Genomic DNA, 22,737 nt, shown 5'->3' with positions numbered 1-22,737 from the left:
GGCTGAATAGACCCTGGAGAAGCAGGACTTTGACAGCAGAGAAAATGTTCTAGGAGGCCCAGGAAAGGACATAGGCAAAGGCCTGGAGGGAGTATGTCTTAGTCTACTTGGGCTGCTATAACAAAGTACCACAGACTGAGTGGCTTTTAAACAACAGAAATGTATTGCTCGTGGTTCTGGAGGCTTGAAGTCTGAGATCAGTGTACACCATGGTCAGGTAAGGGCTCTCTTCTCATTGTGTCCTCATATAGTGGAAGGGGTGGAGCTCTGTGGGGTCTCTTTTATAAGGTCACTAATCCCATTAATGAGGGCCCCACCCTCATGACCTATTGCCCACCCCCAAAGGCCCCACCTCCTAATACCATCAGCTTTGGGGGTTAGGATTTCAACATATGAATTTGGGGGCAAGACAAACATTCAGACCATAGCAGAGTGCATATGGTGTGCTTGGAAGACGGGGTCATCTGGTGTGGCTGGGGTCCTGGGGTGGTGATCAGGGAGGGGAGTGGGCAGGAGGGGCGGCTGCAAAGGGAGGTTGGGAGCAGAGAGAGAAGGCTTGGGACACCAGGGTGAGCAGCTGAACTTTGAAGTGAGACTTGTGCTTCTCAAGCCATCCGAACATGAGCCAGGACACCATGTACACAGTGTGGAGACACTGCACGCTCTGGGGGTCAGGGAAGGGGCTGGGGGGTGGTCACAGGGGCTTTGTGGAGGAAGTGGAGCCCAGGCAACCTGGGCAAATGCTGGAATATGGCTCAGCAGAGAGAAGGGGAGCACCCAAGAGAAGGGTATGGCTTGGGTACATGTCAGGGTGTAAAGAGAAAGGACACCGGGCTTAGGGGCACAGGGAGAGAGAGGATGGCCCGGAGCCACTGATCCAGAGAGAAGGGGATAACGTCATAGATCAGCGAGGAACTAAGCTCTTGCTCTGGCTGCCAGTCCAGCTGCCCAGAAGCAGCTGCTCACAACCCTCGCTTTGCCCCTCAGTTCTCCGCCCCTCCCCAGCCGCAGGGCCAAGGATCTTGGCATTGGAGTCAGCACCCCCCTGACACCCCGAGGCTGGAACCATGCCCCTCCTGGAGAAGGGCACACTGAGGGCCCAGGGGAAGCCCCTGCCCAAGGTCACACAGGGAGTCACATCTCAGACAGGGCTGGAACCCAGGTCTTCTAACTCCCAGCCAGCACCCTGAGCACCTACCCACAGCCCTAGTTTTAAGTGAGGAAACTGAGGCTCGGAGTCTGGAAGGGCTGACAGTTCAGATCCATCCAACACTCAGTGTTTCGATCTCAGCGTACTCTCTGTGCAAATCCCGTGTGGAGCACCAAGAGCACATGGAGCCGGGCATCCTCACACAGGTCCTGGGAGGGGGGCTGTAAAGGCAGAGGACCAGTGGCCCCCAAGGTGGGGGGAGGAGGCCAGTCAGCGCTGCCAGGACCCCTCTGACTGACCTTCCCGCCTCTGCCAAAGCCCCCTCCACGGGCAGGCCTCCCTCGAGCCTCTCCAGACCACATGGTCAACTTACTGCGCATCAGACATGACACCCAGAACCAAGGTTAAGAGGTCAGTCAGCACACCTACTATGTGCCAAGCACTGTGATACACAACAGGGCTAGGGAGGGAGTCAGACCCAAGGGGCCCAGAGAGATGCCGTTTGCAGCACGCCAGGCCCACGTATCCCGGCAGGCCCTGCACACCCGCTGCCACCCCTCTCCCGCCCTCTACTTGTCTCACAACATTCAGAGGACACTGAAGGGATCTAGCCAGCCTCCACCCCCTTCCAGCTCCTTTTCCATATCCCCATCCCTTGAAAAATCTCCAGTGATGTCCATCCCCCATGTCCCTCAGGATCAGCCTCCCCTCCCGCCAGCCTCCCCTCCCCGACAGCGTGAGGAGGTCCTCAGGAGTCTAACCCCATCCTTCCAGGGAGCCAACGGAACATACCCAAGCCCTTTCCCAAGGGGCTCCCATCCTGAGGGAGAGATGGGGGCTGTAACTCTCCCTGGCATCTGGCAGAATCCAGTTCTTTCCGCTGCTGGGTGATGTCACCTATTGTTGAAGGGCTGTGCTTTTTATAGCTTCTGCTGCAGCTAGGGAGGGCGGCTGGCAGGCGGTAGGGAAGGGCGCTATGGGTTTCCAAGCCTCGTGCTCCCAGCCCTTCTCCAGCAGCCACAGAGAGAGGTTTCTGACATCTCAAGGAGAGGAGAGAGTGACCCCAGAGGGAGGAGGAGGAGGGAGGCAGGCCCCTCTCCCAGGCTCAGCATCTTTCCTTTCCCTTCTGTTCCTCTGCTTCTCCATCCAGCAGCTGCCCTCACCCCCAGGAGAGGTGATGCTCCTCCCAGAGGAACCTGGGGGTGGGCTGGGGCAGGATGTGAACCCTGCTGGAAGCAGCCGGAAGCCACCCACCACCCTGCTCCTACACACACACACACACACACACACACACACACACACACACACACACACACACACACACACACACACACACACACACACACACACACACACACACACACACACACACACACACACACACACACACGCTTGAGAACCACCTCTCTGAGGTGAAAGGGAGCAACACACTCGGAAGGACAGCAGCCCCGAGAGGCCTTACCAATGCACTTGGCAACTGCAGAGACACTACCAGTGTGCAGGTGTGGCTCAGTCGTTAGGGAGCCAGGCTCCGGAGGCCATAGGCCTAGGTTCAAATCCTGACCCTGCCACTTCCTGTGTCTGTGATCTTGAAACAGTCCTGCTATAAAATGGGGACCATATTGGGCTTATCATGAGAACAAAATGAATATAGTGTTTCTTGGCTACCAAGAACTCCATAACCATTAATGTGGGGACCAAAGAGTTTAGGTAACCTGCCCTGGTGAGGGCTGGCCGGCGGGTTGGAAGAGAGAGACACAGTGCTCTTTCCACTATATCTCACTCTTTGCTTCTTGAGGCCCCACATAGGCCTTCCATCACTGGTTTCCAAAAAAGACTAAGCTGAATGCTAAGCCTTAAAATGTAGGAAAGAAATCCCCACCAGGTCTGCCTTCCCATTCAGAACTAAAGGGGTGATTTGCCATCTATCTAGCTCGCCACCAGCCAGAGCAAGGGCTAGTCTGCTTCCTTACACATGACTCATTGCTGAATCTGCTAATGGTCCGAAGGTTTCTGGGCTTCTCAGCTTCTTCCATTGGTTTGTTCATTTAACAAGTATGTCTTAGGTGCCTATTATATTCCAGGCACTGTTCCTCACCCTAGAGATAGAGCAGTGAATTTAAAGACCCCACACCTGTATGGAGGAGTTGACCGTCAGTGGGAGGCCTTGAAGGTTGTCTGTGACCCAAATGGGATAATTCTTAGATTATTGAGGCCAGGGAGTGGCACCTCTTTTTTGGAATACATGAGCAGAAAGACAGACCATGCCTTCCCCAGGTTGTCAGAGTCCATCCAGGGAAGAAGGAAGGGACTGGGCAGGGGCAGGTGTTCAGAAGAGAGAAACAGGGCAGTTTGCCTGATTCAAATCCTGAGTTTGAATCCCAGCTCCCCACTTCCTGGCTGTGCAACCTGGGCAAGTTTCCTAACCTCTTTGTGCCTCATTTCCTTACCTGTGTAAGAATAGTCATTAATAATAATAATAATAATAATAATAATAGGTAGCACATATCCTTTCATATGTTCAGCCTCACATGTACCATTTCATTTAATCTGCTGGCAGCTACCTCACAAGACTCTCAGCAGTAGATGCTCAATCGTGCTTCCTTCTGGGCCCTCAGGTGGCCTCTCTCACCTCCCTCTCTTAGGAGTGATTTGTTTCCCATGTTGGGAAACAGTTAGGTGGTCAGAAGATATCAACATTAAAGAAGACTTTGAGGTTCTACCTCTTGTTTAGGTGAGTGAACGGTAAACTCAGTTTCTAGTAGTAAACGGAATAGTTGGCAAGAAAGGAGGAGGTGGGAGTTCCAAGACCCTCTGGGCAAGACCCTCACGGTTTCTTTCTTCTCGCTGCAGAAGAGACATGAGAGTTGCTCTGATCTCAGCCCCCGGCAGTGTTTCTGTGGATTTGTTGGATGGAAATCCTAGGGCCAATGGCTGTGGAATGTAGTACAGCTAAATTGGATACCATCAGAGGGCAGTAACCATATCTTATACTCGCCTATTCCTCCCGCACTACTCCAAACGGGGTTGTTTTTGAAGTAAATACTAAGGAGTTGGAATCCATATCTTCTCCCAGCTACTCAGGACCACTGTGAACTCCAACTCCTTCTCTTAGCTCCTATACCCCAGATACAGATGATAAGTACTGTTTGTTTGCTGTAGCTGTGTAACAAACAATTCCCCTAACCATAGCATTCTTTCCCTTAGAACAGTGTTGTCAGAGGGGCTGCGTAGGCCCTCACTAGGCCCTGGCCCTAAGTCACTAGCAGCCACAATCCTCAATGTATCAGAAAGCAGAGAGACCCAGCCAGACACCTTCCTAATCACATAATAATTTTAAAGAGGAAATGTATTTGCATTCCATAAAATGGAGGCAGACTTCATACCACATTCATTGACTACACAGGGGGCCACAAAGCACAGATGAAAAATAGAAATCACATCTAAAATCTGACCTATCTAAAACTTGTATATAATCCTTAATTAATATTAAGCAAGCATTGTTAAGTATTACTAAGAGTGCTTAGTAATCTGCTTCGTAGGGTATATATTTAGCCTTCATAACAACTGTAACGTAGGTGTAATTATTCTTACAGTTGGGAAGACTGATGTTCAGAGAGGCTAATAAGTTGGCTGAAGTCTCACAGCCGATAAGGTCAGAGCCTGGATTCGAAGGGAGCTTGTAAGGCCACAAAGCTCTCACTTTCTTGGCCCAGCTGCTCCCTCACCCATGCTCAGGGACACTTGGTTTTGCAGCTTTATAAACTGTCCCTTTCAGCCGCCTTGGCTTAGCCTTGTCTGCACGTGTCTGCTGTCAACCCCACAAGACTGTGAGCTACTTGAGACCAAGGACTGGCCCCCGCTGGCCAACAATGTGACCCAGGGAGGGGGTAGGCATATTTCGTTGGATTGACTGGAACTGAATTTAACTAAACAGGGCTCTGACCCAGGGACCTATGAAAGGGACAGTCCCAGGCACAGCTGGTTTGCTGGAGAAAGCGCTTTTGCCACTTCTCCCCTCCGCTTCCTTCCAGAAATCCCGTCTGGCAGACTCTATTTGGTTTCCTGTTGAATTGAAGTAACCTCTCTGAGAGCAACCTCTGAACAGATCTGTAGCGCTCCTCCCACACCCATCCACTCTTTGTTCCCAGCAAATCCCTTGAATATCTAGGGACTAGAATTCCTTTTCCAGCTACTTAGGCCCACTGTGAACTCCAGCTCCTCCTCTGAGCTCCTGTCGTGCGTGCTGCCAACTGTTAGCTGTAGTGGCGGATCAAACGGAGCTAGTCTCTTCCCCCCGGTGATAACATTCAATGATGTCAAAAGCAGAGAAGTTTGGAAGATTAATACTGTCTCAGTGTGCAGAACAGAAAACTGGGGCCCAGGGAGAGAAGTGGCTGGAATCAAATGGAGTTATGAGACAAGACGCCTCTCTCCTTCTCTGTGGGACATTTTCCATTTGAGACCCAACTCGAGCAGTTATTGGTGAAAACAGCTCTTGGCTTCCCCCCTGCAGCCCTTCATTCCTCTGGACTTGGCGCCAGTCCAGGGGCTGTGCCTGGTCACAGACAGTGCCTGCCCTCTCCATCCCCTTGGCTTAGCCCCTCGGTCCCTAGGCAGAGCTGACACGCCAACAAATCAGCTCCTATGGCTAGAAAGCCTCAGACTCACAAGGACCCTGAAGCTCAGTTTAGCTCAACCCACACACCTCTAAAAGGTACGTACCTCTCAAGTCATCATCTGGATGAGGAGCCTGAACCTCGGAGAGGTTAACTGGCTTGTCCAAGGTCATCCAGCTGGTCAGTGGGATTAGAGCCTGAGTGGACCCGCCCTTCACAGCTTCCCCCGTGTCTCTACCTTACCCTGCACGTGATGCCATCCAGGGATGCCTCCATTAGCTGGCTCCTCGGGAATTAGGCTGTTCTGGAAAAAGGCTTCCTTCTGAGCCTCAGCCCGAGCAGGATTCCCTGGGACGTCAGTAACCAAGGATGACACACATGGCCTCTGGCCTCCTCTGCCACCTGCTAGCCTGCCCCACACCAGCCGGGCTGACCCTCCTGCAGTTTCTCTGCCCACTGTGCCTGAACCCACACACGGGGTCATTTTTCTGTCTCATCCTTCTCCACATTCCCAGCCCGTCTTTTCAAATGTGGGTCACATCCCCTCTTGTAATAACCCTGTGCCTCCTGACCCTCCCACCCCGTCACCACCAAGACCGGATTCAGGGCCCCCAGCTCTGTGCTCCTGTAGGTTCTCTGCCATGTGCGCTCAAGAGCAGGCATGGGGCAAGCTCAGCGCCCCTCCCATTGGCTCATTATCCCACGGCCTGTCTCATAAGAGGTGTGAGTGGAATGAATGAGACTCAACTTTCGGTTTCAAAGATTTTCTCAAAGGCCAGATTTTCTCCCCTTCCTAATCAACACTTATACACTGAATGACATAGGTTCGCGTGTGTATGTACTTGTCTGGCCATAGACAAGATCCTCTGCCCGCAAATGCCTCCACGCTGGCCTGCCTTTCTGCTCCTTCAAGTTTCGTCCGCTTGACCCTGATAGCATCTCAAGCTTCCTGCTCAAGTGTAAACAAGTGTAGCCTATCAACATGGAAAAAGATGCCTGGTATTTCTAAGAATCAAAGACATGCAAATCCAAACAACAGGGAGATGGCATTTTTGATCTGATGGGCAAAAACCTGTTTTCGAAGGTATAGTTTTAGAGACATGGGTAAAGAAGCACTCTCAGACTCTGCTGGTAAAAACTGGGACAGCTTTTTTTTTTTTATTAAATTAAATTTTTTTATTTTTGGCTGCGTTGGGTCCTTGTTGCTGTGCGCAGTCTTTCTCTAGTTGCAGTGAGCAGGGGCTATTCTTCATTGCAGTGCGCGGGCTTCTCATTGCGGTGGCTTCTCTTGTTGCAGAGCACAGGGTCTAGGCGCTCTAGCTGCATAGGCTCAGTAGTTGTGCGCACAGGCTTAGTTGCTCCGCAGCACCTGGTATCTTCCCGGACCAGGGCTCGAACCTGTGTTCCCTGCATTGGCAAGGGGATTCTTAACCACTGCACCACCAGGGAAGTCCCTGGGACAGCTTTTGAGGACAATTTTACAGTAACTAAAAAAGTGAAACACTTCTAGGCATGTGTCCTACAGGAATACTCACAGCCATGCACAAACTTGTATGACAGGCCTGATCATCATAGAATGAATTGTAACAGTGAAAAAAAGTGGGCAGAGCCCAGGTGTCCATTAACAGAAGTTGATTAAATCCATCACGGCATGGCCACATAACAGCTGTCCCTCTGGCCACTTAAAAAGATAAAGTAGAGCCATGTGTAGTGTGGAAAAATGCCCACTAGCACTTGTTACATGAGAAAAGGAAGTTGCAGAAGTACATGTATCATAGCATACCTTTGGGTAAAAAAGAAAGAAATGTGGAGGATGGGGGAGGTATTGTATGTATGATGTGTATGTGTGTGTGTGTGTGTAACACAAGCATTAGTCTCTGCTCTTCAAGGGTCAGCTTCCTGGAACATTTGGGGACAAGAAGAATGAGTGTCTTATTGGTGACTACTACTGAGTCATCTACCTTGGTCCCCACTCCACCCTCTCTGCCATTTCCAGATGAGACCTCATCTCAGAAGGCCCTTGCACAGGGCTCTCGGGGAAAGACCGTAGGGCATGCTGGGCCCCCTTTCCATCACCTCCCTCCCCCAGGCTCCTGCCACCAGGCAGGCTTATGTGAGTGTTGGGCTTTCCTGGAGAGCTGGAGCAACCACAGGAGATGATTCAGTGAGGACAGGAAAACCTCAAACTGTCCCCTAATTATAAACTTTTTCTCAAGTATGTTTTTGAAACTGAGAATGGTGCTCCTAAGGGTGACCCCTAATCCTTGACTGGACCTGGAGCCTCCCGTGGTCTACATGTGCCGAGCTGGGTCTTCAGGCGAACATACATGTGGGAAATACTCATTTCTACAGTCTGAGAGTAAAGCACCAAGAAGGGAAACCCACAAGGGAATTCCCTTAGAGGTACCCCCGGCTCCCAGCCTTGCTCCCCTGTCTTTGGGACTGCCTTTGGCTTTCTTTAACATGTTTTTCCTCTTTATTCATAGCCTTCAGAATTATCGTCAAATGGCTAATATTCCATATTGCTATGACATATTAAATTGTTTCCCTAATGTTGGTCACTTGGAGTATTTCTGAATTTTCTGTATTGCAATGAACATCTTCATGCATGGAGATTTGGGCTTATTTTGAATTTTAAGAGTGAAATTACTAGATCAAGGAATATAATACAAATGTCTCCATTGTTCCTACTAAAGATTGCCGAATTGCTTCCACAACAGAGTTACTCTGATTTGTAATACTCCCAACACCAACTGAATCTATAAGTTCCCGTATAATCTTGTCAATACTGTTTTTTTTTCTTTCAGTTGGCTATTTTAGAAGATTATAAATGGTATCTCAAAGCTGTCTTCCCTGTTTTTCTCCTTACTAGCAAGGGTAGAGTTCAGATTTTCAAAACGTTTGTGTTAAAGGTGTCCTAAGCTATAGTCACATGTTCTTTTTCTTCTCCACCCAGTTAGATCATGATAAATAGCATTAATGATGATGCTAACAATTATAACAAGAACTATAATTCCATAGGTCTTTAGAGCACTTTATAGTTTACAAACTTTTACAACCACTATCTTATTTTATTCTGCCATTAGGCAAGGCAAGGCAAAGACTCCCCCCGCCCCGCTCCATTTATAGATGAAACAGTTGAAACTTGCAGGGTATGCTTGGCTTGAGAAACAGAAGCCTACCAGCGTTAACGTAAATAATCAGTGGGTTATTCAAAGATCGCAGAGAAATTGCTCAGTTTCTCTCTCTCTGGGGCCACATGATTGCTTCTCTCTGCTTCTCTCCATGAGTTGCACCGTCTTCTCTCTTCTTTGCTTCTTCTTCAGCTTCCATAAGACTGATAATAGCTGCATCCAGGCTCTGCATCCTTTCGGCTCAGGCTCCAACATCTCATCGGTCTCTGCCCCTCGGTTCCTCATCTTTCAGGAGAGACTCTGGGCCTCCCAGTCTCCCAGATGGGTTTCCCTCTGCTCAGGTGTCCATCCCGGGTGGGGAACGTAGTGAGGGACAGGCCATGTGGTACAAACAGAGGCGCTGGGGCCGAAGGCACTATTAAAAGGGTGTGGAAGGGAAGCAGAGATAGGCTTTGAATACAGCACTTGCTAAAAGCTGCTCCATGTGTGATCCTCTGGGCCTGGCTAGACAATAACAATAACGATATGCCAGTAAGAACAGTCGCCAAGGTCTGCAGAGACTTCTTGGAGAAAACCCTCCCAAAGGCACAGTGGAGATGGTCTCTTTTCTCTCTAGCGACACCCTGCAACCACCCGCCCAGGCCTCAGTTGGGCTCTGCCCACCACCCTGGCCAGATCTCACTAGGCAGATCTCCGAAAGCCTGGTGTCTGAGGAAGAGGGCAGCAGGGGTTTCTCCTGGCCCTGCCCAGCCAACCGAGGCCCTCCTTCCCCTCTGCAGGTGCGGATCTGGGAGATCCCCGAGGGCGGGCTGAAGCGGAACATGACAGAGGCTCTTCTGGAGCTGCACGGGCACAGCCGGCGCGTGGGGCTGGTCGAGTGGCACCCTACCACCAACAACATCCTGTTCAGTGCTGGCTATGACTACAAGGTGGGCAGCCGGTGGGCACTGTGGCCAGAGCCGACTCGGCGGGGAAGTGGAGGGAGAGAGAAGGGCACTTTGGGGGGCCTGTAGGGAGCACTGTTACTTTCCCGAGCCTGTTAACCAGTATTGTGACATCCATTCATTCGCTCATTCAACAACACAGCTGAGCATCTTCTGTGCGCCTGTCATTCCTGGGGTTCACAGAGGCTGGAGGCATCTTTACTGCCTTCTCCGGCACTGATACATTGGAGAAGGATGCCCACTCCGTGCCCACACTCTCTACCTGGCTACTTCTTAACCAAGAAGTGGCTGCTGCCCTCCTAGTGGGAAAAAGAAGCATCCAAAGCTGCTGGTGGGGAGAATGGAGCCCCAGTCCCTACCCCCAGGCATGCCCTCAAAAGAGGTGTGCCAGCCAGTGGAACCTGGCCAGGAGCACTCACCCTTCTTGCTAGAAGCAGAAACTGAGCCCAGGCTGGGGCTGGGATCTGCCCAAGGATAGTTGTGGATTTGTGTGACAGGGACACATCAGCCTTTGATATAGAACCCACTGACACCATCCTGCACCCCAGCACATCCAACCCCGCATGGGGCGTCTCTCCCAGGGCCATCGGGTGCAGACTGGGGACAGCCACCCCATGCCAGCAGCAGCAGGGCTGAGCCCGCCTCCTGTGTAACCACCCTCCCAGGTCCTCATCTGGAACCTGGACGTGGGCGAACCGGTGAAGATGATAGACTGCCACTCGGACGTGATCCTCTGCATGTCCTTCAACACTGACGGCAGCCTGCTTACCACCACGTGCAAGGACAAGAAACTGCGTGTGATCGAGCCCCGCTCCGGCCGCGTTCTGCAGGTGAAGCCCCTCATCTTTCTCGAGGGAAAGGAAAGGTGTTGGGACCCAGGGCTCTGCTTTCAGCCAGTCCTGGAAGGAAAGGCTGTGCCAGCTTCCCTCTCCCGAGCACCTGGCCTGCACATCTGGGGACCACCCCATCTGTTCTGGGCCCTTCTCCGCTCATAGGAGCCCTGCCTTGTTCTGGAAGCGGAGGGACCTCAGTAGCCTTCCCACGGACTCCACCCCTCTCCCCAGATGGGATTCTTCTGCCTGCTCTGGGGGCCAAACTGGTAACCCCCTTCAGCGCATGAATCCCTGGGTGTTGACCATCGTAGGCACAGGAGGAGGGGACTTTGGACTCACTGCCCAGCCACCTGCATGGGACGAGCCTGGAGTAAGTGGCTCAGGGTGCCAGTCCCAGGGACAGCTCCAAGAGGGGAGGTGGATGGTGAACTTAGCTCCAGTTTTGGTCTTTGACTCTGGGTCTTAACTCTGAGGAAGGGATTAGATGTCGTTTGGGAGTAAGAAATTTACATTTCTTGAGCACCTACTGTGTGCCAGTCATGGAGCTAGATAGGATGGAAAATTTGGATGAAATCTGAGGTTTACCTCCTAACACAAGAAAGATTGGTGCGTGACCTGGTTGTGTTTATCTTGGAAAAAGCCAATATTGCGGGACCAGAATGTCATCTACTACTACTACTACAAACAATAATCACCATAGTTATTAGTGTCATTAGTATTAGCCACCATTTACTCAGAGCTCATTGTGTGGCATGCACTGTGCCAGGGGCTCCCCATCGTCCCTTCATTTAATCCTCTGAGGTGGGTACTGTTACTCTTCCCATTTCCCACATGGAAACGCTGCCCCTTGGAGAGGGGCTGACCTGATTCTCACAGTTACAGGAGGAGCTAGAATTCAAACCCAGACAGTTGGACCCCAGAGCCCATGCCAAGCAGAAAAGATGTAAGAGAGCAGAGACCCCAACCTCCTTCTCACAGATGTGGACACATGCCCAGAGAGGGTGAGGGACTCCTCCAGGGTTACACTTTTTCAGCAGAACTTGGAACTAAAATCCAGGGCAAGTGACGCCAGCCCGGGTCTCTACACTGCTCCACCAGCCTCTGGTTCCTGCCTCATGCTGACTCATCCTGGCAAAGGGCCACCATATGTTAGGAGGAAAAGGAGGTGTCATGAGTCCAGAGGCAGGAGAGAAGGCAGAGGATGGCCCAGTTAGAAGGAGACCCCGGCGAAGTGAGTCACCCCGCAGTGAACCAGCATGAGTCCCCGGCCTCCGGAGCCTCGAGCTCCCCATCCTCAGAGAGTCCTTGCAATAGGTATTGTTGTGACAGTTCAGAGATGCCTTGGTGAGAGCACCTGGCACCCAGCCCAGCTCAGGCCCTGCCTGGGACTTGGTCCAGTTAGTTCCCTCCTTCCCCATCCCCCATCCGCTCTGGGACCTGGCAGCGAGGCCTGGTTTCTTGGTCCCCGGCCTCCACTGCCCCACAGCACCTGTAGTCGTTGCCTGTGGCTGCTGTGATAAACTACCACAAGCGAGGTGCCTTACAGCAACAGAAATTGATCCTCTCACAGCTCTGGAGGCCGGAAGTCCGACTCCCTCCGGCGGCTCTAGGGGAGAAGACTTCCTGGTCTCTTCCGGCTTCTGGTGGCTTCCTTGGCTTGTGGCCTCACCTCTCCAATCTCTGCCTCCGTGGTCACACTGCCTTCTCCTTTCTGCGTCTGTGGAATCTCCCTTTACCTCTCTCTTCTAAATAAGGACACTTGTGATGGCATTTAGGGCCCCCGTGGATGACCCAGAGGTTCCGGGGATTAGGACATGGACGTACGTTTGGAGGCCACCAGGCAGCCCAGTCCAGTACCCTATTGTCTGGGGCCTGGCTCACCAGCTCTCTGTCCCTGCCAGGAGGCGAACTGCAAAAACCACAGAGTGAACCGGGTGGTCTTCCTGGGAAACATGAAGAGGCTTCTCACGACGGGGGTCTCCAGGTGGAACACGAGACAGATTGCCCTCTGGGACCAGGTCAGCCGCAGGGAGGCTGGAGCGGGTGGGGCAACATCAAAGCATTGTTACTCTGGGGGCTTTGCTGGGATTGGGGAAGGCGAGGTGCCATCCTGCCTGGATACGGGCTGATACTGGCCCCCGGCCCGCAGGAGGACCTGTCCATGCCCCTGATCGAGGAGGAAATCGATGGGCTCTCCGGCCTCCTGTTCCCCTTCTACGACGCTGACACACACATGCTCTACCTGGCTGGAAAGGTAGAAGAAGGTGGGGGAGGGACAGGGACAGCCTGTGGGAGACCCCTGCCCCCATTGGGCCCCTGCTCCTGCCCTACCTCCCAAGAAGAGCCTAACCTGTCTGCCCTTCCCCTGACCCAACATGGGTCAAAACCTACCCTCAAGTTGGACACTCATTCTGCTGAGGTGTCAGTGACTGAGAATTCCTTCAGGGGTGGATTGGAGTGGGGTTTTACTTGGGAATAAGGATCAGAACCTGACGTGAATCATCCCTAATGATGGGATTGGAGGCACCTGCCAGGAGATCTTGTTAGAAAGTCTGTCAATAGGCCCGTGACCGTGCACGCACACACACAGCACCCGACCTCCACCCCACCACCCCCAGCAAGTCTCCTACGGCAGCCCCACTGGGGGCCTAGAGGCCAGGCCTCCCTGGTCTTTTGACCACCTCGGAGGCATGGCAGAGGCTCTTTTCAGCAGCCCGCTGGACCAGGACCTGCTGAGCCCGCCCCTCCCTCTCTTCCTTCCTCACCTCCCTCCCCACCCCCGGCCCCTAGGGAGACGGAAACATCAGGTACTACGAGATCAGCACCGAGAAGCCCTACCTGAGTTACCTCATGGAGTTCCGCTCCCCAGCCCCGCAGAAAGGCCTCGGTAAGGGGGTCCGGGGGCTCTCGCGGTTGTTAGGCTGTAGAAGGAGAGACTGGAATTTGGCTCTTGGGCCACCCTGCCCCCAAAATGAAAAGTCAGACTCAGAAGGCCACGGCTCATGGGCAGGTCAGAATAGAACCTCTGGGTGCTGCCCTGTGGAGGTCAGCCTGCTCTTCTTCAGCCAGCCTGAAGACCGGCTCCATCAGCCCACGGCGCTTGGTGTCCTCCACCATCTCTGGCCATCAGCAGCCTGCAGGGGTGTGGGCAGTACCTTCATTCCCATTTGCAGATGGGGAGGCCGAAGCCCATTGTTGTTCTGACATAGTGGGAGGAGGTTCAGTAACTAAAGGTCAGAACAGGGTCCAGCAGCATGTCCCTTCCTGAAGCCTCTGGGAAGTCAGGACCCTCAGTCCCCCAAAGCAGCTCTGTCCTTGCCTGAGAAGACAGGAGGAATTCCAGGGTGTCCCCCTCACTGCATCCCCAGGTTCTCAGGCAAATCCCATAGAGGGCTCCAGGATTGACAAGTGTAGTGAGTCCGTCCTTCACGCCCTACCCTCTCCCACCGCTAAAGCCTTACAATGAAATCTTCATGCCCAGTGACTCACACTGGCAGTGCATCCGATTCAGCATTCCCCCATTTGGGGTCCAAATCACCCAGGGGAAGGAATCTCTTCAGGGATCTGTTCCCTCCTCTCCTTAGAATTTGAGTCTGGCTTTGTCCCTCTGAGGATCTGGGATTATGGACACGGCCTGAGGGCCAGCTTCAGAGACATCAGGGCTGGAGGGGCCCAAGGACCCCTCTCAGGGACTAGCAGCAAAATGGAGGCCCAGAGATATGCCTGAGGTCCGAATGACCATTCCACTGACTTCACCCTTCCCCAGGGCTCTGTCATCCCCACCTCCCTCACTGTCACCCCATCATCAAATAGTATAACAAGCAACCTGGACTTTGGAGTCCAAGCTAGGTTTATATTCTGATTAAACTGTGTCCCTAACCCCTCTGAGTCCCAGTTTCTTCGTCTGTAAAATGGGGATAATTAAACCTACCTTGAAGGGCTGTTGTAAAGCTTAGAGATCATGTATACAGAACACCTGGCAGAGTACTTGTCTCCTTCTGTTCCTTCCTGTAGTCATTCAACAAACATGTACTGGGTACCAGCTGTGTGCCCGACTCTGGACTGTGCCAGACCCTGGACTAGTCCAGGAGTAAAGTGATAAATAAAACAGAACACAGCCTCACTCACATCCCACTGAGGGACAGACAGACAGTAAACAAATAAGTAAGGGAAATATTGGATGGTAGTAAGTTCTAAGAAGAGAATCAGATGGGGTAATAGAACAGAGAGTGACGGGGGCTGTTTTAGACCAGGTGGTCGGGGGAAGCCTTGCTGTGGAGGTGACATTTTAAACTGAGATCCAAAAGGCAGGAAAGGGGAAGAGTAGTGCCAGCAGAAAGAACAGTTAGTGCAAAGGCCCTGAGGCCAGAAAGAGCCTGGCATGTTCTAGGAGCAGAAGGGAGGGCAGTGTGGCTAAGCATAAACATGCGGAAGATGGGTAAGTGTTAGGGGATTAAGCTGGAGAGGTGTGCAGGGGCCAGATCCCATGGGATGCATTAGACAGGGTATATTAGAGTTCTCCAGAGAAACAACCAAGTATATTTATAAAAGGGGAATTGCAAGGATTTGGTTCACGTGATTATGGAGGCTGAGAAGTCTCACAATCTTCCCTCTGCAAGTTGGAGGCCCAGGAAAGCCAGTGGTATAATCCAACTCAAGTCTGAAGACCTGAGACCCCAGGGAGCCGATGGTGTGAATCCCAGTCCGAGGGCAGGGGATGAGATGAGATGTCCCAGCTCAAGCAGCAAGGCAGAGAAAAAAGGGAAAATTCCTCCTTCCTCTGGCCTTTGTTCTGTTCAGTGCTGCGACGGATTGGAAGATGCCCACCCACATTGGGGAGGGCCATCTACTTTACTGGGTCCACCGACATTAACCATCACCCAGGGGAAGGAGTTGGGGTTTCACCGGGAACTCGTAGAATTTTCTTTTTCTTGGGTGGATGGGTAGGTGGGAGTGGGACAGTGTGATGTGATCTGAAAGGTTGGTTTAAGATTGCTCTGGCTTCTGTAGGGAGACTGGATCTTGAAAGGGCAGGAGGGAGGCAGAGAGACCAGTTAGGAGGCCACTGTGGACTTCTAGGCAAGAGAGGATGGTAACTAGGGGGATGGCGTGGGGATGAGGAGGTGAGGATGGATCCAGGAGATGTTTAGAAAGTTGGGTCAGCAGGACATGGGGAGGAGAGGAGGGAGGGGGGACTGAGGACAGCTATTTCTCCTTGTCCTCCTCACCTGTGGCCACTGTTGAGCATTTGCCACGAGCCAGGCACTTTCCGTAGGTTCCAAGTGGCTTTGTCACTCACCCCAGGCAGGTCACTTAGCTCCTAAGTGGCAGAGCCAGGATTCAAACCCAAGTCTGCTGGCTCACTTGGTACCATGATGCCACTTCTCTCCAGCTCCTGGAATTCCCTTCTCTGGAAGAGCAGCCTTCTGCTCCAGCCGAGGAGAGGTAGAACCTTAACTCATATTCACATCACGGAGAAAGAAACTAATGTTATCTGTGCTCATCACTGCCGGGCAGTTAACAAGCATCTTCGCACTCAGTCCCCCGACCATCTCAGGAGGGGCCACTACTGGACTCCTCTAGGCAACCAGGGAAGCTGGAGCTCAGAGAGCAGTGATTTGCCCAAGGACTCCCGGCCAGAAAGAGGGGAGAGTCGGGATTCAGACCCAGGATTCTGTCCCACCCCAAAGCTTGTGTTCCTAACCCCACACTGCACTGTTGCCCCAGCCAGTGTTCAGCTGATGCAGCTGTTAGGGATGTTGTATCTGGTGCCCACGCAGATATACATGCACACACGCACCCCTGTCGATCCTATAAGACACATGACGGAACGGCAGTCTTGGGCTGCGTTTAGACCTCTGGGGTGCACGGGGAAAGCTTTCTCCCTCCTTCTCTCTCTCTGAAGACTGGGGGCACAGAGGCTTCAGGAAACCAGTTCATTTCACAAGGTGATGGTCTCTCTGGCTTATACAGTGACAACACTGTGTGACCTCGGGCAAAAGCCCCTTCCCCTCTGACCCTCAAGAGTCTCATCTGTAAAAAGAATGGATTTGATTCAAATAGTTCTGCAGCCCCTTCCAGTTCTCAAATGCCCCAAATCTATAGCGTGCCCCTTGGTGAGGCAGGGGCTTGCCCACGGGGCTTATTTGAGAAGTTACCACCCAGAGACAGAGCCTGACTCAGGAAGCCCCCAGCCCCCTCCTGTCTACTGTATGGGTCATTGCCTGCAAACCTAGTGCCCTCCACCTGTGCCTTTCCCCTGGCCAAGGTCACCAGGAAGGAGGGGCGCTGAGGGGGGATTCCCGGGACCCCATGTAGCCGTATGTATGCCTGTCCACAGGGGTTATGCCCAAGCACGGGCTGGATGTGTCTGCCTGCGAGGTGTTCCGATTCTACAAGCTGGTGACTCTCAAGGGCCTGATTGAGCCTATCTCCATGATCGTGCCCCGGAGGGTGAGTGGGGCTGGTCTGGCTCCAAAGGGCCCCTGGCATTGAAGCCTAGCTTTCTCGCCACTGACTGTAAGCCTGGCGGAGCCCGGAAGAAGGAGCCCTTTTCCTGTGGATGGGGGTGGGGGGTGGAGGCCGCTCCCAGGTGAGGACAGTTTGGCTGGCTACGGAAGGCAAGGTGGGAATTCCAAATGGGAGACACTGTGAGTACAAAGGCCGGAGGCAGGGCAGCAGGTATGCGGTTGGACGTCAGCAAAGAGGAGAATCTGACTGGAGAGCAGGGGCTTTCTCAGCAGCCCCCCATCTGTCCACTCTTCTGCTTCCCCCGCTGCAGTCGGATTCCTACCAGGAAGACATTTACCCCATGACGCCAGGCACAGAGCCAGCTCTGACCCCCGATGAGTGGCTGGGAGGCATCAACCGAGGTACCGCAAGGGGTGGGCTTCCCAGAAGAGGCTAGGAGACTGCAACCTTGGCATTCGGTCTAGCCCACCCCCTTCCCCTTGCATATCCTCCTCATTGAACTTGCCCTCACCCTCCGCCGACTGTCGGGCGTGGTGTTAAGTGAGAGCCACCATCACTTGACAGTCAATGGAATTGTCAGTGAGAACACATCCCTTGCCTTTCTTAGATCCTGTGCTGATGTCTTTGAAAGAAGGCTATAAGAAGTCCCCCAAAATGGTATTCAAGGCTCCCATCAAAGAAAAGAAGAGCGTTGTGGTCAACGGAATAGATTTATTAGAAAATGTCCCACCCAGGACAGAGAATGAGGTAAGGAATATAAGTTATTGCTGCCACACATCCTGGCAGAGCGAGACCTTTGCATTTCAATTATGGGCTTCAGGCCTTTAAGCTAGCTCCGTTCTGAGGCATTTTTCTTTCTCTGACAAATACCATAAGTAGCCTGCTGTTGGCTTCCATTGCCTCTGACCCCAATAACTAGAGGCTGGGCTATGGTAGGGATATTGATGCCCCTCAAACCCGCGAACCTAGAGTTATGTGTCCCCTCCTGAATCCATTTCAGAATGTTGCTGTCATCTGGAGTTATAAATTCCTGACTCATGGGGAAAGCCAGCCTCATGCATTACAGCACTGCTTTCCTCCCTGGAATGGCAGCAGCAGCAGGGTCTGATGATTTCCTGTTTTTGTGGAAGAGGCTGCGTGTTGATGAAAGTACTCTTTGTACCATTTGGAAAGGGAGCAGCTCATCAGGGGTGACTGGAGCTGGGCCTTGTCCACGCCCCCCAGAGGCCTCTCCTTCCAACCACACCCTTGGTCCCTGGCACCAGCGTAGTTCAGCTCAGCCAGGATTCACGGAATGCCCACTGTGTGCCAGGCACTGGGCTTGATGCAGCTGCGGTGGAGATGGCTGCAGGGACCCACCTGCATTTGGATCCTGGCTCTCTCATTTCTTGGCTGTGCCTGAACATGTTTCCTGACTTCCCTAAGTCCATTTCCTCACAGTAAAATGGGGATATGAAATGCTGGGAGCATTAAAGAGACCATTGCTAAGTATCTAGCACTCTTCCTACTCACATTAAATGCATAAAGAGGCTAACTGTATTAGCTCTCGATTACCATGTAACAAATTACCCCAAGACTTAGGGACTTAAACCCCAAACATTTATTATCTCATAGTATCTGTGGGTGCCCGCGGCTCGAGGTCTCTCATGAGGGTGTGAACCATCAGCCAGGGCTGCAGTCACATCTGAAGACTCACCTGTGGAAGGATCTGCTTCCAGGTTCACTCACTTCGTTGCTGGCAAGACTTATTTCCTCACAGGTCATTGGACTAAGGGTCTCAGTCCCTCAGGGGCTGTCAGCCGGATGCCTCCCTCAGGTCCTTGCTATATGGACCTCTCCATAGGGCTGCTCACAGCATGGCAGTGAGGAAGAGAGGGTGTCCAAGATGGAAGCCACAGTCTTTTTGTCAACTCCCCTTGCAAATGACATACCACCATGTCTGCCATATTCTATTCATTTGAAGCAAGTTACTAGGTCCCGTCTACCCATGAAAGGAAAGGATAACATGGGGCCATCTTACAGGATTTCTTGTCACACCAACTTATAATTATCACTGTTATTCATAAAAGTAAGACCATTCCTAACCTCTGGGACCTCACAGTCTTAAAGGTGAAACTGGCAGGTAAATTGATAATTGCTATAAAATATGTTTATGTGCCATTATAGAGGGATGTTCAGATTTCTAAGGCTGGATGAGACCGTGTGATCAATGGGACTTGCTTCAAAATAATCGCGAGGAGGGTGGTACAGGGGAAGTAGGTAAGAGTAAAGCCAAAGCAAGAGTGGTCACATGGGGACTTCCCTGGTGGTCCAGCAGTTAAGACTGTGCTTCCAGTGCAGGGGGTGCAGGTTCAATCCCTGGTCAGGGAACTAAGATCCCGCATGCAACGTGGAACGGCCAAAAAGTAAAAAAAAAAAAAAAAAAGAAGAGTGCTTGCATGTTATTTGCTGAAATTGGATGATGGGTCCTTGTTTTTGTTTTCCATTAAAAAATTTTTTTTTTCTTTTAAGTACCTTGAGAAGGTAGACATAGTTGAATTGCTGCGATAGCCCAGGGCCATAACAAGAACCTGAAGTTGGTTCTAGTACTGGGTGTGGAGAAGGCAGGGTGAATAGCAGTTACAATGAGTAACCTTGAGCTATGGACTTGTCTGTATCAATCAGAATGGAGGACCTGGAGAAATATTTTAAAGGGTCTCTGAGCAGACCACACAGGTGGCACAATCTCTCTACACTACAGCCTGGATACTTTGCTTGTTGGGAAAAAAAAAATTTGCTCAGAGCCTGTTACTCTGGTTTTACCTACAATTTTAATCATCACAGAAGACTGGAAGCAACCAATGAGATAATGGGGCTGTGAACATTGGTCTAAGTGTGAAGAGACGACAGGTAGCTTGACACAGGGGAGAAGACATCATTGTACAGCTCTGTAATTTTACTAAAACTCACTGAATTGACTTAAAATGAGTGAAATTTATGGTACATGAATTACACTTAAGTAAATCTGTTTTTTAAACAAAAGTAGATCCAAAAAATTATACAAAGAAATTTTGAGAACTTGGAAGGCACAGGAGTGTGTAGAATCACTTAGTGCAGGGCAAACATCACAGCATCCCTCTGAACAGATGTAACCAGGACTGGTTTGTTGGTTAATGAAAAAAAAAAAGTCCGTTAAAGGAAAGAATCACAAAAATTATATATATATATATATATATATATTTTTTTTTTGTGTGGTACGTGGGCCTCTCACTGTTGTGGCCTCTCCCATTGCGGAGCACAGGCTCCGGACACGCAGGCTCAGCGGCCATGGCTCACGGGCCCAGCCACTCCGCGGCATGTGGGATCTTCCCGGACCAGGGCACGAACCCGTATCCCCTGCATCGGCAGGCGGACTCTTAACCACTGCGCCACCAGGGAAGCCCTATATATATTCTTTAAACAATTTATTTTCATTTAAAATATAAAACATATACATTCATTCCACACGTTTTGATGTAGGACCAAGACCTTTTCTTTGAGGACGTCCCAGTTGGGATCTGCTATGTCTTTGTCAAATGCACCACACTTTAACTCCAGTTTCCAGTTTCAGTTTCTTTTAAGTGGAACTTAAAATCAATCTGAAAACAAAGCTCTTGTTTTTTCAAAGCTTTCCCCAGTTGTTTTATTTGTGTGTTTTTTTAATATTTATTTATTTGGCTGCTCCGTGTCTTAGTTATGGCATGTGGGATCTTCGTTGCAGCATGTGAACTCTTAGTTGTGGTGTGTGGGATCTAGTTCCCTGACCAGGGATTGAACCCAGGCCCCCTGCATTGGGAGCGTGGAGTCTTAGCCACTGGACCACCAGGGAAGTCCCCCGGGTTTTTTTTTAAGACAGGTTTATTGAGGTGTAATTGACCTACAGTAAAATTCATCCTTTGTAGTGTACAGTTCCATGAGTTTTGACATATGCCTACAGCTGTGTGACCACTACCATACAATCAAGATATAGAATATTCCCCAACCTTTTATGTGTATATCATCCACACCTAATTCAGTAACAACTTTCTTAGCACCCCCTTCTTCAAGATTCTCGAATGCATTCAACTTAGTTTTTATAGAAACAGCAACTCTTTTTGTATTCCTATTTCATCAGTTTATGTCATATTTAATTAAACTGTGCAATCATCATACAAAAACAGATGCAACTCACAGTAGGCAGTTTGAGGACCAACACGACTGCTTGTTGGTAACTTTCAGCTCAAGTGTGTGGGGTCCTCCAGGAGCCTGTGGAGGCTGTATTTCGCGGGCGTCAGTCAGTCTGTTTTATGGAAGAAATGGAGAGGCTGGTTAATCCAGGGAGCCATCTAAGCGAGGGTCTGTCAGATTCCCATGCTTTGCTCATGGCCACTCCAGCAATGGCTGGTGCATACTTCGGTGCACTGTGCTAGTCCCCTGTCAGCAGGAAAAAAAGCTGGATTCCATTCTGTATCCTGAGCTACGTTAAGAAGAGAAGGATGCAAAACATTTTAGAAAGCTTTCTATTCCAAGTGGTAGGTAAATGAAGTATACGGTTTGAAGCCCTGAAAGGGTGAGCTTGGGATATTGGAAAACTGGCCTGTGTGGACTCATCCCTTCTTCAGTGACCCTGGAGCAGTGCCCGAGGCGGGTCTGCATATGCCAGAGCTTTTCTTCTCTGCCTCACGGTGCGGGCTGGGGGTGGACGTGGGTGGGAGCCATGAGCTGAATCTGGAGAAGGGAGAGCGGCAGTGACCTGAGTCACCTGGGGCACCGGAACGGAGGAGGTGTGGGAGGCCTGGGCCAGGAGGACAGCGGCTGCAAGGGGCATGGGGGTGGAGTTGGGGGTCTGGATGCCCCCTCGAAATGTCACCTTCTCACCTGCTCTCTTTGGCTCACCGGCCCCCTCTCTCACCCACCCCAGCTCCTCCGGATGTTCTTCCGGCAGCAGGATGAGATTCGGAGGTTGAAAGAGGAGCTGGCCCAGAAGGACATCCGCATTCGGCAGCTACAGCTGGAACTGAAAAACTTGCGCAACAGCCCCAAGAACTGTTAGCTCCCCGGCTGAGCTGCTTTCTAAGCCGATCTCTCCGTTGTTTCTACTCGTCCCTTAACTTCCCCTTCTCCGGTGACCCCAGAGACAGAGCCAGGACTGGAGCTGGGGGAGTGCCTGAGGACCCCACCTGCCACCTCAAGAACTGGAAGCTGACCTTTGACCTCTCGACCTCATGCTAACAAAAGCCCTCAGCCTCTCCCGGAGACCCAGGCTGGCAGCCCCTTCCCCTGCCACCCCAGGAGCCTCGGCTTCCCCTTGGCTGGCAAAGACCTCGGACTCCCCGAGGGGTGCCCTCAATGGACCAGGGATCGGAGGGGGAAGCCTGGACCCCAGGAGACTTAGAGGTTGAACTTTTCCCCTGCAAAGGGGGCTGCCAGGACATCTCCGTGCTCCCTGCTGGGGCTCACAGTGGCCCTGATGGACGCACAGTAAGGGCTGGATTGCCAGCATCAGCTGTTCTCCCTCCCATCCCCCACCTCCCTCTCCCCCGGCAGCCCTGGAAGCCCACTCACCTGACAAGGGTTGCGAGCAGCCCA

The 22,737-nt window shown here is 51.7% G+C and overlaps 1 protein-coding gene across 1 annotated transcript in view; it reads left to right on the top strand.

Moving 5' to 3' along the window:
• Positions 1–22,201, top strand: part of CORO2B (coronin 2B) — a 135,187-nt gene extending 112,986 nt beyond the window's left edge. The window contains exons 4-12 of the mRNA XM_060095203.1: positions 9,683–9,832; positions 10,513–10,677; positions 12,582–12,698; positions 12,830–12,934; positions 13,471–13,567; positions 17,021–17,133; positions 17,462–17,552; positions 17,759–17,898; positions 22,070–22,201. Of these exons, the coding sequence (XP_059951186.1) occupies positions 9,683–9,832; positions 10,513–10,677; positions 12,582–12,698; positions 12,830–12,934; positions 13,471–13,567; positions 17,021–17,133; positions 17,462–17,552; positions 17,759–17,898; positions 22,070–22,201 (1,110 nt within the window). The remainder of the gene's footprint in view (positions 1–9,682; positions 9,833–10,512; positions 10,678–12,581; positions 12,699–12,829; positions 12,935–13,470; positions 13,568–17,020; positions 17,134–17,461; positions 17,553–17,758; positions 17,899–22,069) is intronic.
• Positions 22,202–22,737: the final 536 nt, after the last annotated feature.

This window comes from Mesoplodon densirostris, chromosome 4, assembly GCF_025265405.1.
Source record: "Mesoplodon densirostris isolate mMesDen1 chromosome 4, mMesDen1 primary haplotype, whole genome shotgun sequence".
In the NCBI taxonomy this organism is placed as follows: domain Eukaryota; kingdom Metazoa; phylum Chordata; class Mammalia; order Artiodactyla; family Ziphiidae; genus Mesoplodon; species Mesoplodon densirostris.
The sequence above is the reverse complement of the archived record's forward strand: the minus strand, read 5'-3'. Positions and strand labels throughout refer to the sequence as shown.